The sequence below is a fragment of the Gossypium hirsutum genome, chromosome A08, assembly GCF_007990345.1.
Source record: "Gossypium hirsutum isolate 1008001.06 chromosome A08, Gossypium_hirsutum_v2.1, whole genome shotgun sequence".
Lineage (NCBI taxonomy): Eukaryota > Viridiplantae > Streptophyta > Magnoliopsida > Malvales > Malvaceae > Gossypium > Gossypium hirsutum.
Window position 1 is genome coordinate 123588656 of NC_053431.1, and position 18618 is coordinate 123607273.

General features: G+C 28.3%; 1 protein-coding gene and 1 long non-coding RNA gene across 2 annotated transcripts; both read left to right on the forward strand.

Moving 5' to 3' along the window:
* The first annotated feature begins 5996 nt into the window (after positions 1-5996).
* LOC107936295 (uncharacterized) lies at positions 5997-7205 on the forward strand. Its single transcript, XR_001694382.2, has 3 exons — positions 5997-6178; positions 6375-6422; positions 6576-7205. It is a non-coding gene; the product is annotated as an uncharacterized lncRNA (long non-coding RNA).
* A 10150-nt stretch (positions 7206-17355) lies between these two features.
* Positions 17356-18161, forward strand: LOC107936301 (inactive protein RESTRICTED TEV MOVEMENT 2). Its single transcript, XM_016868995.2, has 2 exons — positions 17356-17579; positions 17663-18161. The coding sequence occupies exons 1-2, from the start codon at positions 17495-17497 to the stop codon at positions 18067-18069; spliced, it is 492 nt and encodes a 163-aa protein (XP_016724484.1). The 5' UTR covers positions 17356-17494; the 3' UTR covers positions 18070-18161.
* Positions 18162-18618: the final 457 nt, after the last annotated feature.

An 18618-nucleotide genomic window follows, 5' to 3' on the forward strand; every position in this document is an offset into this window, starting at 1 on the left:
CTAGAATAGGGGAACTTAATATGATCAATCATGTAAAAATCAGCCATAAAATTTCTTCTAAATTAAAAACTTTCATACATATGTTTAACGTCCCTTATATGGGCCTATGGGGCCCAAAACATACATTCAGGGTGATTTGGGACCAAACTGTAAACATATGAAACTTTTGCAACACTTAGAAAATTTTCACACTTTGGAGAGTCACACGCCCGTGTTTTCAGCCCGTGTAACTCTCTGTTTATAACTTCATCACCCTTGTCAGTCGTACACTTCATATAAATAACAAGAAACGTGTATGGGCTCATTTCTCATTAAATTTCTCATATATATACACAATTTCACGTTATGTAATCATACAACATATATCAACCATATCTTTGTAATCTAAATATATTTTTATAACAACTTATCTTGATTTCATACTGTTTCATATTTAAGCTTAAATAACCAAAGTATTTGAAATATCATCTTTATGCAAATAGTACACATGAGGTATATAATTCCATAATTATGAATAAACACATTTATCAAATATTTTCCATATTCATATACCAATGTCTCATGTCTCCATATATCAATAACCATCATTTTCATGAATTTCGAGTTCAATTTCATAATTATTTGTCTCGTGTTCAATTTATTCCATGTCGAAACTTTATTCATTAATACGTTTGAATTATCAATACATATGGACAGTACATTCAATATGAACAATTATATAATCACAAATGAATTCATTTATCAACCAAGTTCTATACTCATATCTTATCAACTTGTACTTCCAGTATCACATAATTCCATGTAACACTTACCAAACTTTGTCAAATTAGTGAACGTCTTACGGAATTGAGTACTTCATTTACTCGATGTCATAGTTCAACTATGGTCTTACACATCTTCATATATCGATGTCATAGCCCAGCTATGGTCTTACACGTAATCACATATCACATATCGATACCATAGTCCAGCTATGGTCTTACACGAATCACATATCTCACTGATGCCATATCCCAGATTGGTCTTATACAGTAGCATATATCACACCGATGCCATATCCCAGATATGGTCTTATACGGAAATCACTTGTCACTTGTAGCCGAAGCTACCACTATTCACTGATCAGGTAGCCGGAGTTACCATTTTTCATTGATCAAGTAGTCGAAGCTACTATTTTTCACTGATCAGGTAACAGAAGCTACCACTTTTCACTTATTAGGTAGCAGAAGCTACCACTTTTCACTGATCAGCCGAAGCTACCACTTTTCACTTATCAGGTAGCCGAAGCTACCACTTTTCACTTGTCATTTGTCTTTGATCAGATAAGTATAGCCGAAGCTATTACTTATCACTTTCACTTATCTTTGATCAGATAAGTGTAACCGAAGTTATCACTTATCACTTGTTGCCATGGTCCAACTATGGTATTTTCCTTCAATTCATCTTGTCACTGAACTGAAATGCTCAATTTGATCATTTATTCAATTTTCATGCTTTTACATTATTCACGATTTTATCATTAATACATATGAAATAACACATCATGAAATTCATAAAATTAACAAATAATCACTAAAATTTAGCCATATAAACTCACAAGTACAAATTTTGTATTATAACGATATTCATAATTTCATAATAAATATTCCACATAAAACATTATATCATTTCTAATCAACACTTATCGATTATAATCGGGTATGTGTTTAATTTATACACGAGTCATTCATATATTTTTCCTCCTCCTCCTCCTCTCCATCCACATCCTTGGTATAAATAACACACTTGTAAGTAACCTTATCCATAATTTTCACTAATTACTTATGTGAATATTCAGACTATCCACCCGTGTCATAGTCACTAAATTATTTATATTTGGAGCTACGGAACTCAAAATTAAGATCCTATAATTTTCCATGAAATTAGACTCATATATCTTCTTACTATAAAAATTTCATAATTTTTGGTTAGGCCAATTAATACAGTTTATTCATTGATGTCTTCCCTGTTCTGCTGTCTGATAGTTCTGATCCTTCTTCACTAAAAATTAATTATCTACTCGTACAGGATTCGAATGATGTTCCTGTTTGCTTCTCTTGAAAATAGACTCATTCAGGATTCTAAACATATAAATTTAAGCCCCTAATTATTTTTATCCAATTTTTGATGATTTTACAAAATCAGAACAGGGGAACCCGAAATCATTCTGACCTTGTCTCACAAAATTTATCATATCTCATGATTTACAATTCCATTGCTTACATCATTTCTTCTATAAGAAACTAGACTCAATAAGCTTTAATTTTATATTTTATTAATCCTCTAATTCCATTTATACAATTTTTGGTGATTTTTCAAAGTTAGACTACTGCTGCTGTCCAAAACAGTTTTAGTGCAAAACGTTGATTTCTATTTTGCCCCAAAGTTCACAATTCATACAATTCAGTCCTTGCTTAATTAACCCCTCAATTAAGATAATTTTCTCAATTAATACTTTTTCTAAACATTATAAGTTATTTCATAACTATTGAAATTCAGAATTTCTACATAAAACTCTAACTTCAAACTCTTTTACAATTAGGTCCCAAACATTCACTTTCTATTCAATTCTTTCAATAAAATCAGCATATAAACAATTTAAAGCTCTAATTCCATGCCAAGTCATCATATACTTCCAGCACATATTCATAGAAACTTTCAATTTCTTTCATAGAATCAAAAACTAATGAATTTAACAAGTGGACCTAGTTGTAAAAGTCACAAAAACACAAAAAATTCAAGAAATAATCAAGAATTGAACTTACCTGAAGTAAAAATATGAAAAAACCAGCTTAAGGGAACTCTTCCATGGTGTTTTTTCTGATGAGAATGCAGAAAAATAAAGAGAAATCTAGATAATTCCACTTTAGTCCTAGCTTTATTAAGTAAATTTTGTAATTTTCCAATTTTGCCCTTAATTCTCCTTATTTTCTTGCTGATTTCATGCCATTGCCGTACAGCCCAAAGAGACCTTGGGTCAATTTTCCTTTTAAACCCTTTTTCTTTTATCATTTAAGCTATTTAATCATTTCCCATTATTTTGCATTTAATACAATTTAGTCTTTTTTGTTCAATTAACTATCAAAACTTTAAAATTTCTTGACGAAACTTTAATACTGACTTATTAACACTCCATAAATATTTATAAAAATATTTATGGCTCGATTTAAAATTCCCAAGGTCTTGATACCTCGTTTTCGATTCTAATTATTTTAATATTTATTTTTAGTACACTATTTACTACTTCAAAATTTTTTCTAACTTCACGTTTAACTTATACTCACTAAATTAATAATATTTCCTACTCATTTGTCTGATTTAGTGATCTCGAATCACTGTTTCGACACCACTGAAAATTAGGCTGTTACAACTATATTGAAAAATTAAATATTTTAAAAATAAAAATTTATTATTAATATAATAATATTAAGTTAACTATTTATATAAAAATAAAATCACTTGTAGCGACGTAAAATTTTGCTTCTGGTCGCTAATTGAGGCGATTTATTGAAAATTTAAAAATTGACTTTTGATTTTACTAAAAAAAAGGAGTCGCCACCGATCTTTTTTTCTAGGTGTGATCGGACACCTAATAAATCATCTTTTTAGAGAAGAAAATTTATTCTTGAACAAAAATGAAGGCCTAATTTGAGTCTACGCGAAAAATCCAGAGAAAAACAGGGTTCGGGAGTCGGTTACGCACGAGGAAGGTATTAGCACCCTCGTGACGCCCAAAATTGGTATCTCATTAAACATGTGTTGTCTTGATTTTCAAAAATACGAATTCAATTTTACATTTAATCGTGATCCGATCGAAAAACGAGAATTTTTAGTTTTCGAGTTTTTAGAAGGATGTCCCGTTTTTAACGCGAGCCGACGAATTTCACCCAACATAGCGATGAAATCGACGACTTAATGTTAAATCAGTTCATTGCTTTATTTATTGAAATTAATAAAAAACATGAATAAAAGATTCTTTAAGGTAGTGAATAACAAAATGATATAAAATGGGCGGGAAACAATAAAAGAGTTAGAAATACATCGAAACACATAATAAATACGACAATAACATTAAAAAACAATAACAATGCATGCGATATTAAACGTAATAATAGTGTTAAACGCGAAATAAAAACAATGAATATATATATAATAATAATAGTTAGTAAAGTGATGGAAACATGATATTAAAAACACTAATAATGTTACCTATATACATACATATATATATATTTGAAATATAAACATAATAACAGTATTACAAAGTATATACATAGTATAAAAAATATATCATAGTATAATGTTAAAAATACACACATAATATATAGTTATAAATATATATATATAAGATAATATGTAAGAAAAATATAATATGGTATTCGAAATATATACATGATATATATAAAAATACAATATTAAAAAGGTATATATATACGTAATATATAAAAATGCATATAAATAATATAATAGTAAAATATCTACATAATATATACATATTAGAAATAATAATGTTAAAAACACCTATTAATAATATTACATAAATATATATATACCTATATATATTAAAAATATATACATATATAATAAAACATATACTAATATTAATAATAATAAGGATAATATAAAAATATATACATGAAACAGTATAAAAAATATATATAACTAATAACATTAAAATATATACATAACATATATAAAATATATAATTGATAATATTAAGAACACATGCATAATATATGAAAAACGTGTACAATATATATATTCAAAATGATAATAATAATATTAAAAAAAACATTAATAGTACTATATAAATATATACATATATATACATATAGACACATAAATACTAATTGAAACTATATTAGTACCGATAATAATAACAGAATATTGATAATAGATATAATAATGATATTAATAAAATATAAATAGTATTAAAATAAAATAAAATACGTAAAAGAGGGTGAAAAATAGAGGTGTGCATGGGTCGGGCTACCCGGCCCGGCCCGAAGGCCCGCCCGAAATGTGGGAGGGTTTGGGTAAAAATATAGGCCCGAATAATGGACTTGGACTAAAAAATAAGGCCCATTTAAAAAATGGGCCAGGCCTCGGGTAAGGTATTTTTAGCCCGGGCCCGGCCCGGCTCGGCCCGGCCTGGCCCGAATTCTCTAAAGGACAAAAAAATCTACATTTTTTATTTTATTTTTGAATGTTATTTTCTTGTTGTTTTCTCCATATTTTACTACTATTTTACTATTATGTTGCTATTATTTTGTTGTTATTGTTTGGATATTGTATAAAATTTATTTTATTGTTAATTTTATTATTATTTTAAAGGCATTTGTTAATTTTTTTATTATTTTAGAATCATTTGCTTATTAAGTTGTATTTATTTTAGTGTTATTTAAGTCTACATATTTTTCAAAATTTATTTTCAATTTATTGGAAAATATTTATTTTGATATTTTTAGTATTTTTGATGTATTATATATATTTAAAAATAATATAAAATAATATAAAAAATTAATATGGGCGGACCGAGTCGGGCCCGGATTTTAGTATTTTATCCGGGTCGGGCTTGGGCATATTTTTTAGTTGAGCCCAACTCGAACCCGGCCCGGCCCGGCCCATGACCACCTCTAGTGAAAAAGGATAAAATTTAAATTAAAAAAATATTTTTGGGGTAATTTTAAAAAAGAAATAAAGGAAAATAGGATAGATTTGGATGCGCACAAAACAAGGGAGGACTGAATTGGGAATATTCCCACACCATCAAAACGGTGCCATTCCAACAAGTACTAAAATGTAATTAAAATAATATTTTGGGCGAAATTTAAAAGTAACAAGGAGTTGATTTGAAAGGACCAGAAAGGAGGAGGGACTATTTGTAGAATTTATCCCAAAAGCAGAAACATGCTTGGCCTAGGGTTTGTGACGCCGTTTCATCTTTATTATTTAAGTTATTCTTTCTATTATTTTTTCGTTCTCTGCTTCATTCTTGTTTAAACAAAACAGAGAACCCTTGTTCCCTTCTCCCCCTTTTGGTTAGGGTTTCTAAACCCATTTTCGCCGCCGTAATCATGGCTCTTTGAAGCCGCCGGAGCTTTCACCGTCAACGTTGGTCAGGGTCACCAAGATCCATGTGAGTTTTTTATTTTTTATTTAAAAACGATTTATAATGAAAATAATGAGATCTAATCAAAAGAAAACAAAAAAAAGGAAAGAAAACTAAAGGAATAAGAAAAAAAGAGATTAAAATCAACCTTTCTTTCTTCTTGTTGTTTTGCTTTTCGATTTTCAATACTTGTCTAACAGTCTTTTTCTTTTTTTCTAAACAGAACAACAACCAAAGAAAAAAAAAACTAAAAATCCCCCTGTTTTACATGGTAAATTCGGCTTTTATAGCCTGTTTGTACATGTCATAGCTTTTTCTTTTTTTCTTTTCTTATTTCTCTGCCTTGTAACTATTCAATCACTGTTTTGTATTGTCTTGCTTTTGCTTGCTATTGTTTCTTTGCTAATTTGGTCTTCTTTTGCAGGGATGGCAGAGAGTGGTTGGAGGCAGTTTGAAATTTCAGATTTTTCTTGTCTCTTTTTTTTTTTGATTTGGGTTAGGGTTAGGTTAGGCGATTGGGTTTTGGGTGTTTAATGTGTAATGGGTTGGTAGTTTAGGGGTGTTGGCTAAGGTAGGTCAAAATTGTAAAAGGGTTTGAAATTGGGCTGAAATTGGGCTAAAATTGGCCTATAACATTACACTTTTCTAAAAAATAATTTACGTTTTACAAGGAAAAAAATTATTTTTTATTAACCAAATTATTTTTTATAAATCTAAAAACTATTTTCAGTGCCTAAATTAAAATAAATAAGTCTAACTTAAAAATTTATGATAAAAAATGTAGGCGTATAAAATTAAGGTATTCAAATATCTGAGAATATCTATCTTTCTAAACTTTGCTTTCAATTTGAATTGTGGCACGACAAATTTGACTATTTTTGACTTGGCATTGGAAAAGTACGAATGTGGATATTGATGATAATAATTTTGGATTGTAGTTTTGGTAATTTGTCATGGTCACCATTTTAACCTCAAATTTCAACCCAATACATTTCAACGCCCGTATTCAACGTTATATATATAATCATATATATGATTTAAATATGTTAAAAATGTTTTTGTATTTTTAAAATTAAGCACTTTTATATTTTAATTTCGACACATTGGATTTTTATATATATATATTTTTAAAAACTTTAATCACTGTTAATTTTTTCGTTAAAATTGTTGATGTGATTATTATAAAAATGTATCATTTATTATTTATAGTATTTTTATTAATTTCGTGCTTTCTCTTTAAAAGTATATAAATACTTATAAAAAAATTTAAATAATATTTTTTTGTATTTTCAATAAAATTACAAAAAATATAAAAAAAGCAAGAGGACTAAGAGAACAAAAGAGAATCCCTATTTTATTCATCAATGGGTATGTTTACGATGCTTCTTCAAAGTCTATTTTTATAGACATAAGAAGTATAAATGAAATAAAACTTTACTTCTAATGACTATTAGAGTCCTAAAGTACATCAAACTTATCTTTATCTTGATGTACATCCACTTAATAATAAAATATCCATAACACTCTCCATTGTATGTCCATTGGTAGATAATGTGTCTCGTAAAAACTTTACTAAAATAAAAATCTTGTGGGAAAAAAATTAGTGAAGAAAAAAGAGTGCACATACTATAATACACATAACATGTTGTCCCATTAAAAACCTTAACAAAAAATCTCAATCTGAAAAAACACTGATTAAAGGAAAAAAAGTACAACGCATATTTACTCCCTCTCATAACGGCATCATCTGATATCTCAAATTCTACGTAGTCAATCTTGAATGTTAGCTTTTCAAATGATCACTTGAACATATTTGATAAGCAATTATATCACTATTCTTTTGAAAGTCATGAGTGAGGAAGACATTTGAAGAAATATATTTTGATCTCTTTAGAAGTTTCGACAATAATCATAACAAACTTTAATCATGATCATTTTATAAAAATACAAATAGTTATTTTGAATCATTTGTAATATTCCTCCAACTACTATTCACTGAGTTGAATTGATCACATATGCCCAAATCATGTCAGTTGTTGTAAATATTTATACAAACATATTGAATAATTTTTCGAAAAATTCTATATGCTACCACTATTTTAAATCCTTTAAGGATTTTAGTATAAACTTCACTATATATTGATTCATATAAAGGTTGTAACAACCACCATTAGACGCATGTTAAATATTTCATGAACTTTTAGATTAATGAAATATCTAAAGTTTTATTGCATCCACCACCAAAAAAAAAGTGTAACAGCCTAATTTTCAGTGGTATCGGAATAGTGATTCGAGATCACTAAATCCGACAAATGAGTAGGAAATATTATTAATTTAGTGAGTATAAATTAAATGTGAAGTTAGGAAAAATTTTGAAATAGTGAAATGTACAAAATATATATTAAAATAATTAGAATTGAAAATGAGGTATCGAGACCTCGGGAATTTTAAATCGAGCCATAAATATTTTTATAAATATTTATGGAGTTTTAAAAAGTTAGTATTAAAGTTTCGTCAAGAAATTTTAAAGTACTGATAGCTATTTGAACAAAAAGGACTAAATTGTATCAAATGCAAAATTGTGGGAAATGATTAAATAGCTTAAATGATAAAAGAAAGAGGGTTTAAAAGGAAAATAGATCCAAGGTCTATTTGGGCTTGACGTCAAGAGCATGAAATCACCAAGAAAATAAGGGCAAAATTGGAAAATTGCAAAATTTACTTAATAAAGCTAGGACTAAAGTGGAATTATCTAGATTTCTCTTTATTTTTCTGCATTCTCATCAGCAAAAACACCATGGAAGAGTTCCCTTAAGCTGGATTTTCATATTTTTACTGAAGTAAGTTCAACTCTTGATTATTTCTTGAAATTTTTGTGTTTTTGTGACTTTTACAACTAGGTCCATTTGTTGAATTCATTAGTTCTTGATTCTATGAAAGAAATTTAAAGTTTCTATGAAAATGTGCTAGAAGTATATGATGATTTGATATAGAATTAGAGCTTTAAATTGTTTATATGCTGATTTTATTGAAAGAATTGAATAAAAAGTGAATGTTTGGGACCTAAATTGTAAAAGAGTTTGAAGTTAGAGTTTTATGTGAAAATTCTGAATTTCAATAGTTATGAAATAACTTATAATGTCTAGTAAAAGTATTAATTGAGAAAATTAGTTTAATTGAAGGGTTAATTAAGTAAGGACTGAATTGTATGAACTGTGAAATTTGGGGCAAAATGAAAATCAACATTTTGCACTAAAATAGTTTTGGACAGCAGCAATAGTCTAACTTTGAAAAATCTCCAAAAATTTTAGAAATCTAATTATAGGATGAATAAAATATGAAATTAAAGTTTATTGACTCTAGTTTCTTATAGAAGAAACGGTGTAAGCAATGGAATTGTAAATCATGAGATATAATAAGTTTTGTGAGACAATGTCAGAATGATTTCGGGTTCCCCTGTTCTGACTTTGGAAAATCATCAAAAATTGGATAAAAATAATTAAGGGATTAAATTTATATGTTTGAAAACCTTAAAGAGTCTATTTTCAATAGAAATAAGCGGGAACATCATCCGAATCTCATACGATGAGATAATTAATTCTTAGTGAAGAAGGATCGGAACTGTTAGACAGCAGAACAGGGGCAACTTTAAAGAATAAACTGTACTTATTGGCTAAACGAAAAATTCTGAAAATTTTATGGTAAAAAGATAAGTAAGTCTAGTTTCAGGGAAAATTAGCAGATCTTAATTTCGAATTCTGTAGCTTAAGATATAAATAATTTAGTGACTATGACGCAAATGAACAGTTTTGAATATACGTAAGTAAATAGTGAAATTATTGATAATGTTACTTGTTACATGTTATATAAATTAAGGATGTGGAATGGAGAGGAGGAGGAGGAAAATATGTATGAATATTCAGCTAGCATGGCTAATTTGTATGTTTTAGGCTCATGGACTAAATTGAATAAAAGTAAAATTTTATGGGCAATTTTGTAAAAAAATGTTAGAAATGATCAATTTGCATGAAATGGATTATTTTATTATTTAAATTACAAAATTGAGTGAAATTATTAATTTAGCTCAAGATTAGGGAAAAAACATGTTTTAAGGATTAAATTGAAAAGTGTTGAAATTATGGAAAATTCTGACATTTTATAGAATTCATAGGTTGTTATCAATTTGTGTGAGAATAACGGCTGAAAATAAGGATTAAATTGCAATAATTTTATTTTATTTTAACCTAAGGATGAAATCGTCATTAATTAAAAGTTTAGGGGTAAAATGATAATTTTGTTTAAAGCATTAATTGAATGTATTATAACATGAAATAAATGAAAACGACGATCAAATTTCTTTATAAAGATCCGGATGACTTACGAGACTTGAACGTGGAAAAGAAAAGATATCGGATTAATGAAATATCTGATAAATGAATCGGTAACTCCGGTAATGCTCCGTAACTCTATTCCAGTGACGGATTCTGGGTTAGGGGCGTTACAAAAAGCATCTTTAATAATCAATGCTAGGACTTAGCGAGTTTTTGAAAAACTACGCATTTGTACCTTCACTGGTTTTACCTTTAGATGTTTTGACTAATGGTCCAAAAACTTTTCGACGTTAATTATATTTGAGTTGCGTCTTTCTATTTTGGCCTATCTATTCCATATATATATTTCTTGACATTTTATTCAAGATTCTCATTTTCTTTTATTATTTCAACAATAATGTTGCATGCAAAACATTTATCAATAACTTTTTGTTTTCAGATTTCATATTTTCTCATATTGACATAACTTATTGAAATATTTTTACTTTCACTATTTCCATCTTCGATTTTAAGTACCTAAATCTTTTTTAGAGTTTTAATAATTAGTTATATTTTCGGTCTCTTCGAGAGCACTACCTCCACTATATGATCATCTTGATTTATTTTTATCTTTTATGATAATTTTTATCTTCGGAACTAATTGATCTACCATGCTTAAGGCATGAATTGCTTTCATTTGTTCTAATAGATTGTCCTACTGAGACTTTAAAACATTTGTTAGTATATAACACTTGGTTATTCTTATCAAGTCAGTAAATGCACCTATAAGTTAACTTGCAATAAAGTGAATTATACTTTTGAACTTTTGGTTCAAATTACTTTCTATGAGGATATAGATAATGATAACTCATTCCAAGTAATTTATTTCATCCAATTATTATTTCTCTCCCCCTTGTGAAAATTGTCAAATCAAAATAGAAATAAATTCATATCATAATTAAATCTTCAATTTGTTCAAAACATCTAATAATATAAGAAGATTCATAATTAATATATATTTGCCACATTCTTTGAATACTCATTTTGTGCATTTTAGTGCAGTAACTTGAACATACATCGTACAAATAAAAAAAATTCTAAAATTGTTTGTATTTGGCTCCTAACTAAAAGCCAATTGTAATGGGGGAGTATTCATCACAACTTATGGCATAATGCGTACAAGTGTTGATTCATATAAAATATCATATCCTTATACACATACAAAAAGTTTTATTCTCAAAAGTAACAGTTTAGCTACTAATTGGAGGCATTTAATCATTAATTCTGTTAAATCATTTTATACATATAAATAATAGACTTTTACAATAGTTATTCGCGCCGACAATCTATCATACAATGATCATTTAAAGCCTAAGTAATAAACTGACCAACATAAGCAAGAATTGTCAATATTTTTATAAATATTTACGGAGTGTCAATAAGGTGGTATTAAAGTTTCGTTAAAAAAATTTAATGTTTCGATAGTTAATTAATTAAAAAGGACTAAATTGAAAAATATGCAAAACTTACTAATTATAATATTTAATAGATTAAATGGCTTGATTAATAAAAGAGGAAGGACTTAAGAAGCAAATATACCTAAACTAAAATGATGAGGCAGCATAAGCATGGAAAATAATAAAATAAAAAGGATTCAATTGCATAATTGTAAATTTGTTGAAATTAAAACAAAATAATAATTAAAATAGTATGCATTATTGTATTACCTATGAGAATTAAAATAATCATAATTAATCTCAAATTAATCTAAATATAAAACACTAAATAGATAAAATTTCCTGAAAAGAGTTGCAAACAGTAACAGACGAATGGAAAAGTAAGCAACTCAATTTCAATAGCAGCCAGTAGCAATCAATGGCCATTCGAAGAAGCAAAAGAGCCAACGACAAAGAAAAATAGGAGAATTTTGAATGGTCAAAGATTGAATTTTGGTATTATGGATGAGAGTTAATGGTTTGCAAAGTTATTGTTGATTTAGGGTTAGTTTAACAATACTTTTGAAAAGTACTTTTGGACTAAAAAGTAGTTTGGGGCAAAAGTTAAAATTTTCTACTTCTGTGTTTGGTCAAAAATTGTTTTTCCAAAGCATTTTTTGTTCCAATTGTAACAGCCTAATTTTCAGTAGTGTCGGAACAGTAATTCGAGATCACTAAATCCGACAAATGAGTAGGAAATATTACTAATTTAGTGAATATAAGTTAAATGTGAAGTTAGGAATAATTTTGAAATAGTGAATAGTGTACTAAAAATAAATACTAAAATAATTAGAATCGAAAAAGAGGTATTGAGACCTCGGGAATTTTAAATCGAGCCATAAATATTTTTATAAATATTTATGGAGTGTTAATAAGTTAGTATTAAAGTTTCGTTAAGAAATTTTAAAGTTATGATAGTTAATTGAACAAAAAAGGACTAAATTGTATCAAATACAAAATTGTGGGAAATGATTAAATAGCTTAAATGATAAAAGAAAGAGGGTTTAAAAGGCAAATAGACCCAAGGCCTATTTGGGCTGGACGGCAAGGACATGAAATCCGCAAGAAAATAAGGAGAATTAAGGGCGAAATTAGAAAATTGCAAAATTTACTTAATAAAGCTAGGACTAAAGTGGAATTATCTATATTTCTCTTTATTTTTCTGCATTCCCATCAGCAAAAACGCCATGGAAGAGTTCCCTTAAGCTGGTTTTTCATATTTTTACTTCAATTAAGTTCAATTCTTGATTATTTCTTGAAATTTTTGTGTTTTTATGACTTTTACAACTAGGTCCACTTGTTAAATTCATTAGTTTTTGATTCTATGAAAGAAATTGAAAGTTTCTATGAATATGTGCTGGAAGTATATGATGATTTGGCATTGAATTAGAGCTTTAAATTATTTATATGCTGATTTTATTGAAAGAATTGAATAGAAAGTGAATGTTTGGGACCTAATTCTAAAAGAGTTTGAAGTTAGAGTTTTATGTGGAAATTCTGAATTTCAATAGTTATGAAATAACTTATAATGTCTAGGAAAATTATTAATTTAGAAAATTATTTTAATTTAGGGGTTAATTGAGTAAGGATTGAATTGTATGAATTGTGAAATTTGGGGCAAAATGGAAATCAACATTTTGCACTAAAACTGTTTTGGACAGCAGCAGTAGTCTAACTTTGAAAAATCACCAAAAATTGTAGAAATAGAATTAGAGGATGAATAAAATATGAAATTAAAGCTTATTGAGTCTAGTTTCTTATAGAAGAAATGATGTAAGCAATGGAATTGTAAATCATGAGATATGATAAATTTTGTGAGACAAGATTAGAATAATTTTGGGTTCCCCTATTCTGAATTTGTAAAATCATAAAAAAATGGATAAAAATAATTAGGGGCTTAAATTTATATGTTTAGAATCCTGAATGAGTATATTTTCAAGAAAAACAAATGGAAACATCATTCGAATCCTGTACGAGGAGATAATTAATTTTTAGTGAAGAATGGTCGGAACTGTCAGATAGCAGAACAAGGGAGATTTCAATGAATAAACTGTATTAATTCGACCAACCAAAAATTATGAAATTTTTATGGTAAGAAGATATGTGAGTCTAGTTTCAGGGAAAATTAGCAGACCTTAATTTTGAGTTCCGTAGCTTCAAATATAAATAATTTAGTGACTATGACACGGGTGGATAGCTTGAATATTCACATAAGTAATTAGTGAAAATTATGGATAAGGTTACTCACAAATGTGTTATTTATACTAAGGATGTGGATGGAGAGGAGGAGGAGGAAAAATATACATATATATATGAATGAATCGTGTATAAATTGATCACATGCCCGATTATAATCGATAAGTGTAGAATTAGAAATGATATAATGATTTATTTGGAATATTTATTATGAAATTATGATTATCGTTATAATATAAAAATCAAACTTATATGGCTAAATTTTTGTGATTATTTGTTAATTTTATGAATTTCATGATGTGTTATTTCATATGTATTGATGATAAAATCGTGAATAATGTAAAAGCATGAAAATTGAATAAATGATCAAATTGAGCATTTCAGTTCAGTGACAAGATGAATTGAAGGAAAAGACCATGGCTGGACCATGACAACAAGTGATAAGTGATAGCTTCGGCCACACTTATCCGATCAAGGACAAATGAAAGTGATAAGTAATAGCTTCGGCTACAATTATCTGATCAAGGACAAATGAAAGTGATAAGTGATAGCTTCGGCAACACTTATCTGATCAATGACAAATGACAAGTGAAAAGTGGTAGCTTCAGCTACCTGATCAGTGAAAAGTGGTAGCTTCTGCTACCTGATTAGTGAAAAGTGGTAGCTCCGGCTACCTGATCAGTGAATAGTGGTAGCTTCAGCTACAAGTGACAAGTGACAAGTGATTTCCGTATAAGAGCATCGGTGTGATATATGCTACTGTATAAGACCATATCTGGGATATGGCATCAGTGAGATATGTGATTCGTGTAAGACCATAGTTGGGCTATGGCATCGATATGTGATATGTGATTACGTGTAAGACCATAGCTGGGCTATGGCATCGATATATGAATATGTGTAAGACCATAGCTGGGCTATGGCATCGATATATGAATATGTGTAAGACCATAGCTGGGCTATGGCATCATTATGTGAAGATGTGTAAGACCATAATTGAACTATGGCATCGAGAAAACGAAGTACTCAATTCCGTAAGATGTTCACTAATTTGAAGAAGTTTGGTAAGTGTTACATGAAATTATGTGACATAAGGAAATACGAGTTGATGAGACATGAGTATAAAACTTGGTTGATGAATGAGTTCATTTGTGATTATATATTTCTACGCCTTGAGTGTATAATCCGTATAAATTTGTATTCCAAACGAGTTAATGAGAAAACTTCTAGTATGAAATAATCTGAATTCGAAATGAAATATCATGAAAATGTACTTGAAATACATTGGTATGTCTTGTATATGCTATTTGAATTCATAAATGTGGAAAGTAAATATATATGGAAATATGAGATGATGATATCTGTACATGGAATTTATTGATGAATACGTACATCCAAATTTATATGATAGATTTTAGTGAACATTGAAATTGAGCTCAATAAGTAATTTGGCAATTTAAATCGTGATTGGTAGGAAGAGTTAATGAATTGCATATTTATGAATTGTTACACGTATTTGTCTGAAATACGAGGAAGTGATGGTAATTGATACATGGAAATATGAAACTATGATATCTATATATAAAAACATGGAATATGTTTGATAAATGTGTTCATTTATAATTATGGAATTATGTACCTCATGTGTGCTATTTGCATAAAGATGATATTTCAAATACTTTGGTGAATAAAGCTTAAATATGAAATAGTATGAAATCGAAACAAATTGTTATGAAAATGTATTTAAATTATCTGTAAGTGTTTCGTGCTTCTCGGTAATGCCTCGTACTCTATTCCGGCAACGGATACGGGTAGGGGGTGTTACACCAATTGCAGGCAAGGTAGCAACATGTAATAATGATTGAAATGGTGGTGGGAAAATGGCTTGGCGGTGAAGAAAAGAAAAGGGAAAAATCACTACTAAGGACTCCTATTTCTTTTCTATTTGTGGTTATTTATTTTGACTATTAAAGATTCTTTTAAAGAAAAAAAAGAAATAGAGAATCGACATGTTGATAAACAAGAGGAATCTTAAAGTATATCAAATTTATTTTAATCTTGATAGAGATCTACTTAACAATAAAATATTCATAGTATGGTAATGTAACATTATGCAGATTGCAAAACTAATGCTGATTTTGAGTATTATAGCAAGTACAGATGTAAATAGTCGAAATTTGCAGATAGATGACTTTGTATGGCTCACAACTTCCATGAGTCTGTATATGGTTTTCTATATCCCTTTGATTACCATCCTATTCCTCATCAAGTAGCCAAAGCATGTTTATAGTTTTTTTTTTCTTCTTTTTCAAGTAAACTTTCATTGCAACAAATAAAAATTACACAAAATTAAAACCTGCATCAAATATAGATTGCTCATTTACCGTGGGAATCCTTGAAGACATCAATTTTCTTCTTTCCCTAAGGTTTCTATTGCTCCTTTCGAATGTAGATGGTCTGTGTAGAGTGATTTCTTCATCAGTAGTTTTATCAACTCCACGCGGGCTACTATTTGGTGAATAATTGGAATACGAAGATAATATTAGTGTAGAAATTGGTGCCTGAAAACAAAGTCAACTCTCGTGATGGGAAAATCAACAACATCTGATTTCTCAAATATCCTAGAAGAGTTATGGAGATTGAGATTGCAAATTGTTTAAAAAAGCAAATTTATTGAAGGAAAGATAAAAATGATTATAATCTCAATCAAATTAAAAATAAAATTTATAATATATAAAAAATTAAATCTATATTCTTCAAAAAAAAAACAAAATTTATAGTAATAAATAATACTATAATGTAAATACTAAAAAATATTAGGTTTGTTACACATAAAATTTTAATAAATTAAAAAAATATTAAAATTTAAATTAAAAATAATATAAATATTTTATTCAATAAAAAATAAAAAATAATATAAACGGATATAAAATAAATTTAAAGAAATTTCATCATATATAAATATGAAGATTTAGACAAATTTTAAACTTTTATTTTGAAAATCTAATTTGAAAGTATATTAATATAATGATTAAACCTAATTTCCACCTATTGTTAACTACCCCATAAACAACTTTAAATATAATATAATAATAAAGAGGAGAGAATCCATGTTGGTAACGAAGGGGAATAAGAATATCTCAAAACAAAAAAGTGCCAAAAGGTTTAAGAAAAGTTAGGAATAAGAAGCAAAACAGTTTCTTCATCCATGGAGTACTGAAAAACTAAAATAAATCCAACTTTCAAAGCTAATAAGGAATCAATTTCATATATATAATTCAAATCATCATATCCTCTAAATAACCCCGAAAGAAGAACATAAGGAGAAGAAGCAGGCCTCCATGGAAACATCTTATGAAGATTTTGAGCCTTCGTGCAAATGGAGAAGGGATCAAAACTGTGACAAGCTTGAAGTCCATCTTTCAGGTATAGTTACACAATATCCATCCATACATACATAATATATCCATTAATGATCTTGAAGTGAGCAAATTTAGTGATTACCGTAGGATTCAGAAGGCAGCAATTGAAAGTTGAAATTCACAGTTCTGGGATCTTGGAAATTTCTGGAGAACGTCTAATGGATGAAGGTAAATCGAAAAGAATAATAAGCAGATTCAGGAAAGAATTCCCAATTTCAGAAGATTATCAACGAACCCAAATTCATGCAAAGTTCTATAATGGCATTCTTCACCTGGTAATGCCTAAAGAAATTGTTCCCACCATTTCTTCTCCTGCTGGTGGTGGTGGTGATGAGGATAATGATGGCAAAGCTTCAAGTAGTGGTACATCATATTTAACGTGTTTAATGAAGTTGAATAAAAATATAGCTTTGGACATCATGATATTAGCAATTTCCTTGGCAATTGTTGTAGCTTATGTGAAGAAATATTGTCAATGTTCTTCTTTGGAATAAGTTGTACTAAATTTGTAATTTTAACATCATATAATATGTATCCGTACTGTATGACAGAGGGTGTGTTTTTAATCTACCTTGTTTTTAATCCGTTGTTTTGGAAGTAAATTCACCGATAGTAATAATGTAATGGACGTTTCTCGAAATAAATATCGAAATCAAAAAAATAAAAATAATTAGTTAGAAATCTGATCGAAAATAAATTTAGAAGAAAATCGCCAAAACCACACTAGATTCAATTATCAAAAAAGATTGGAGAGAACACAAATGATACCAAAATTAAAAAATTTAAATACCAAAATAGACATTGAAGCTAAACTCGAATACTAAATTAAGATAAAAAACCTCATATACTAAATTAAACACTAAAATTAAACTCAATACAAATAATATATTTAATCCTAAAAATTACTTATCAAAGAAAGAGGGAAATATAAAGGGGATACCATTTCCATAAGAACTCTCAAGTAAATATGTAACACTTTTAATAAGTTTATTGGATTTAGATCAGATTAGTCAACTGAACTTAAAACAATTGGTCTATCGATT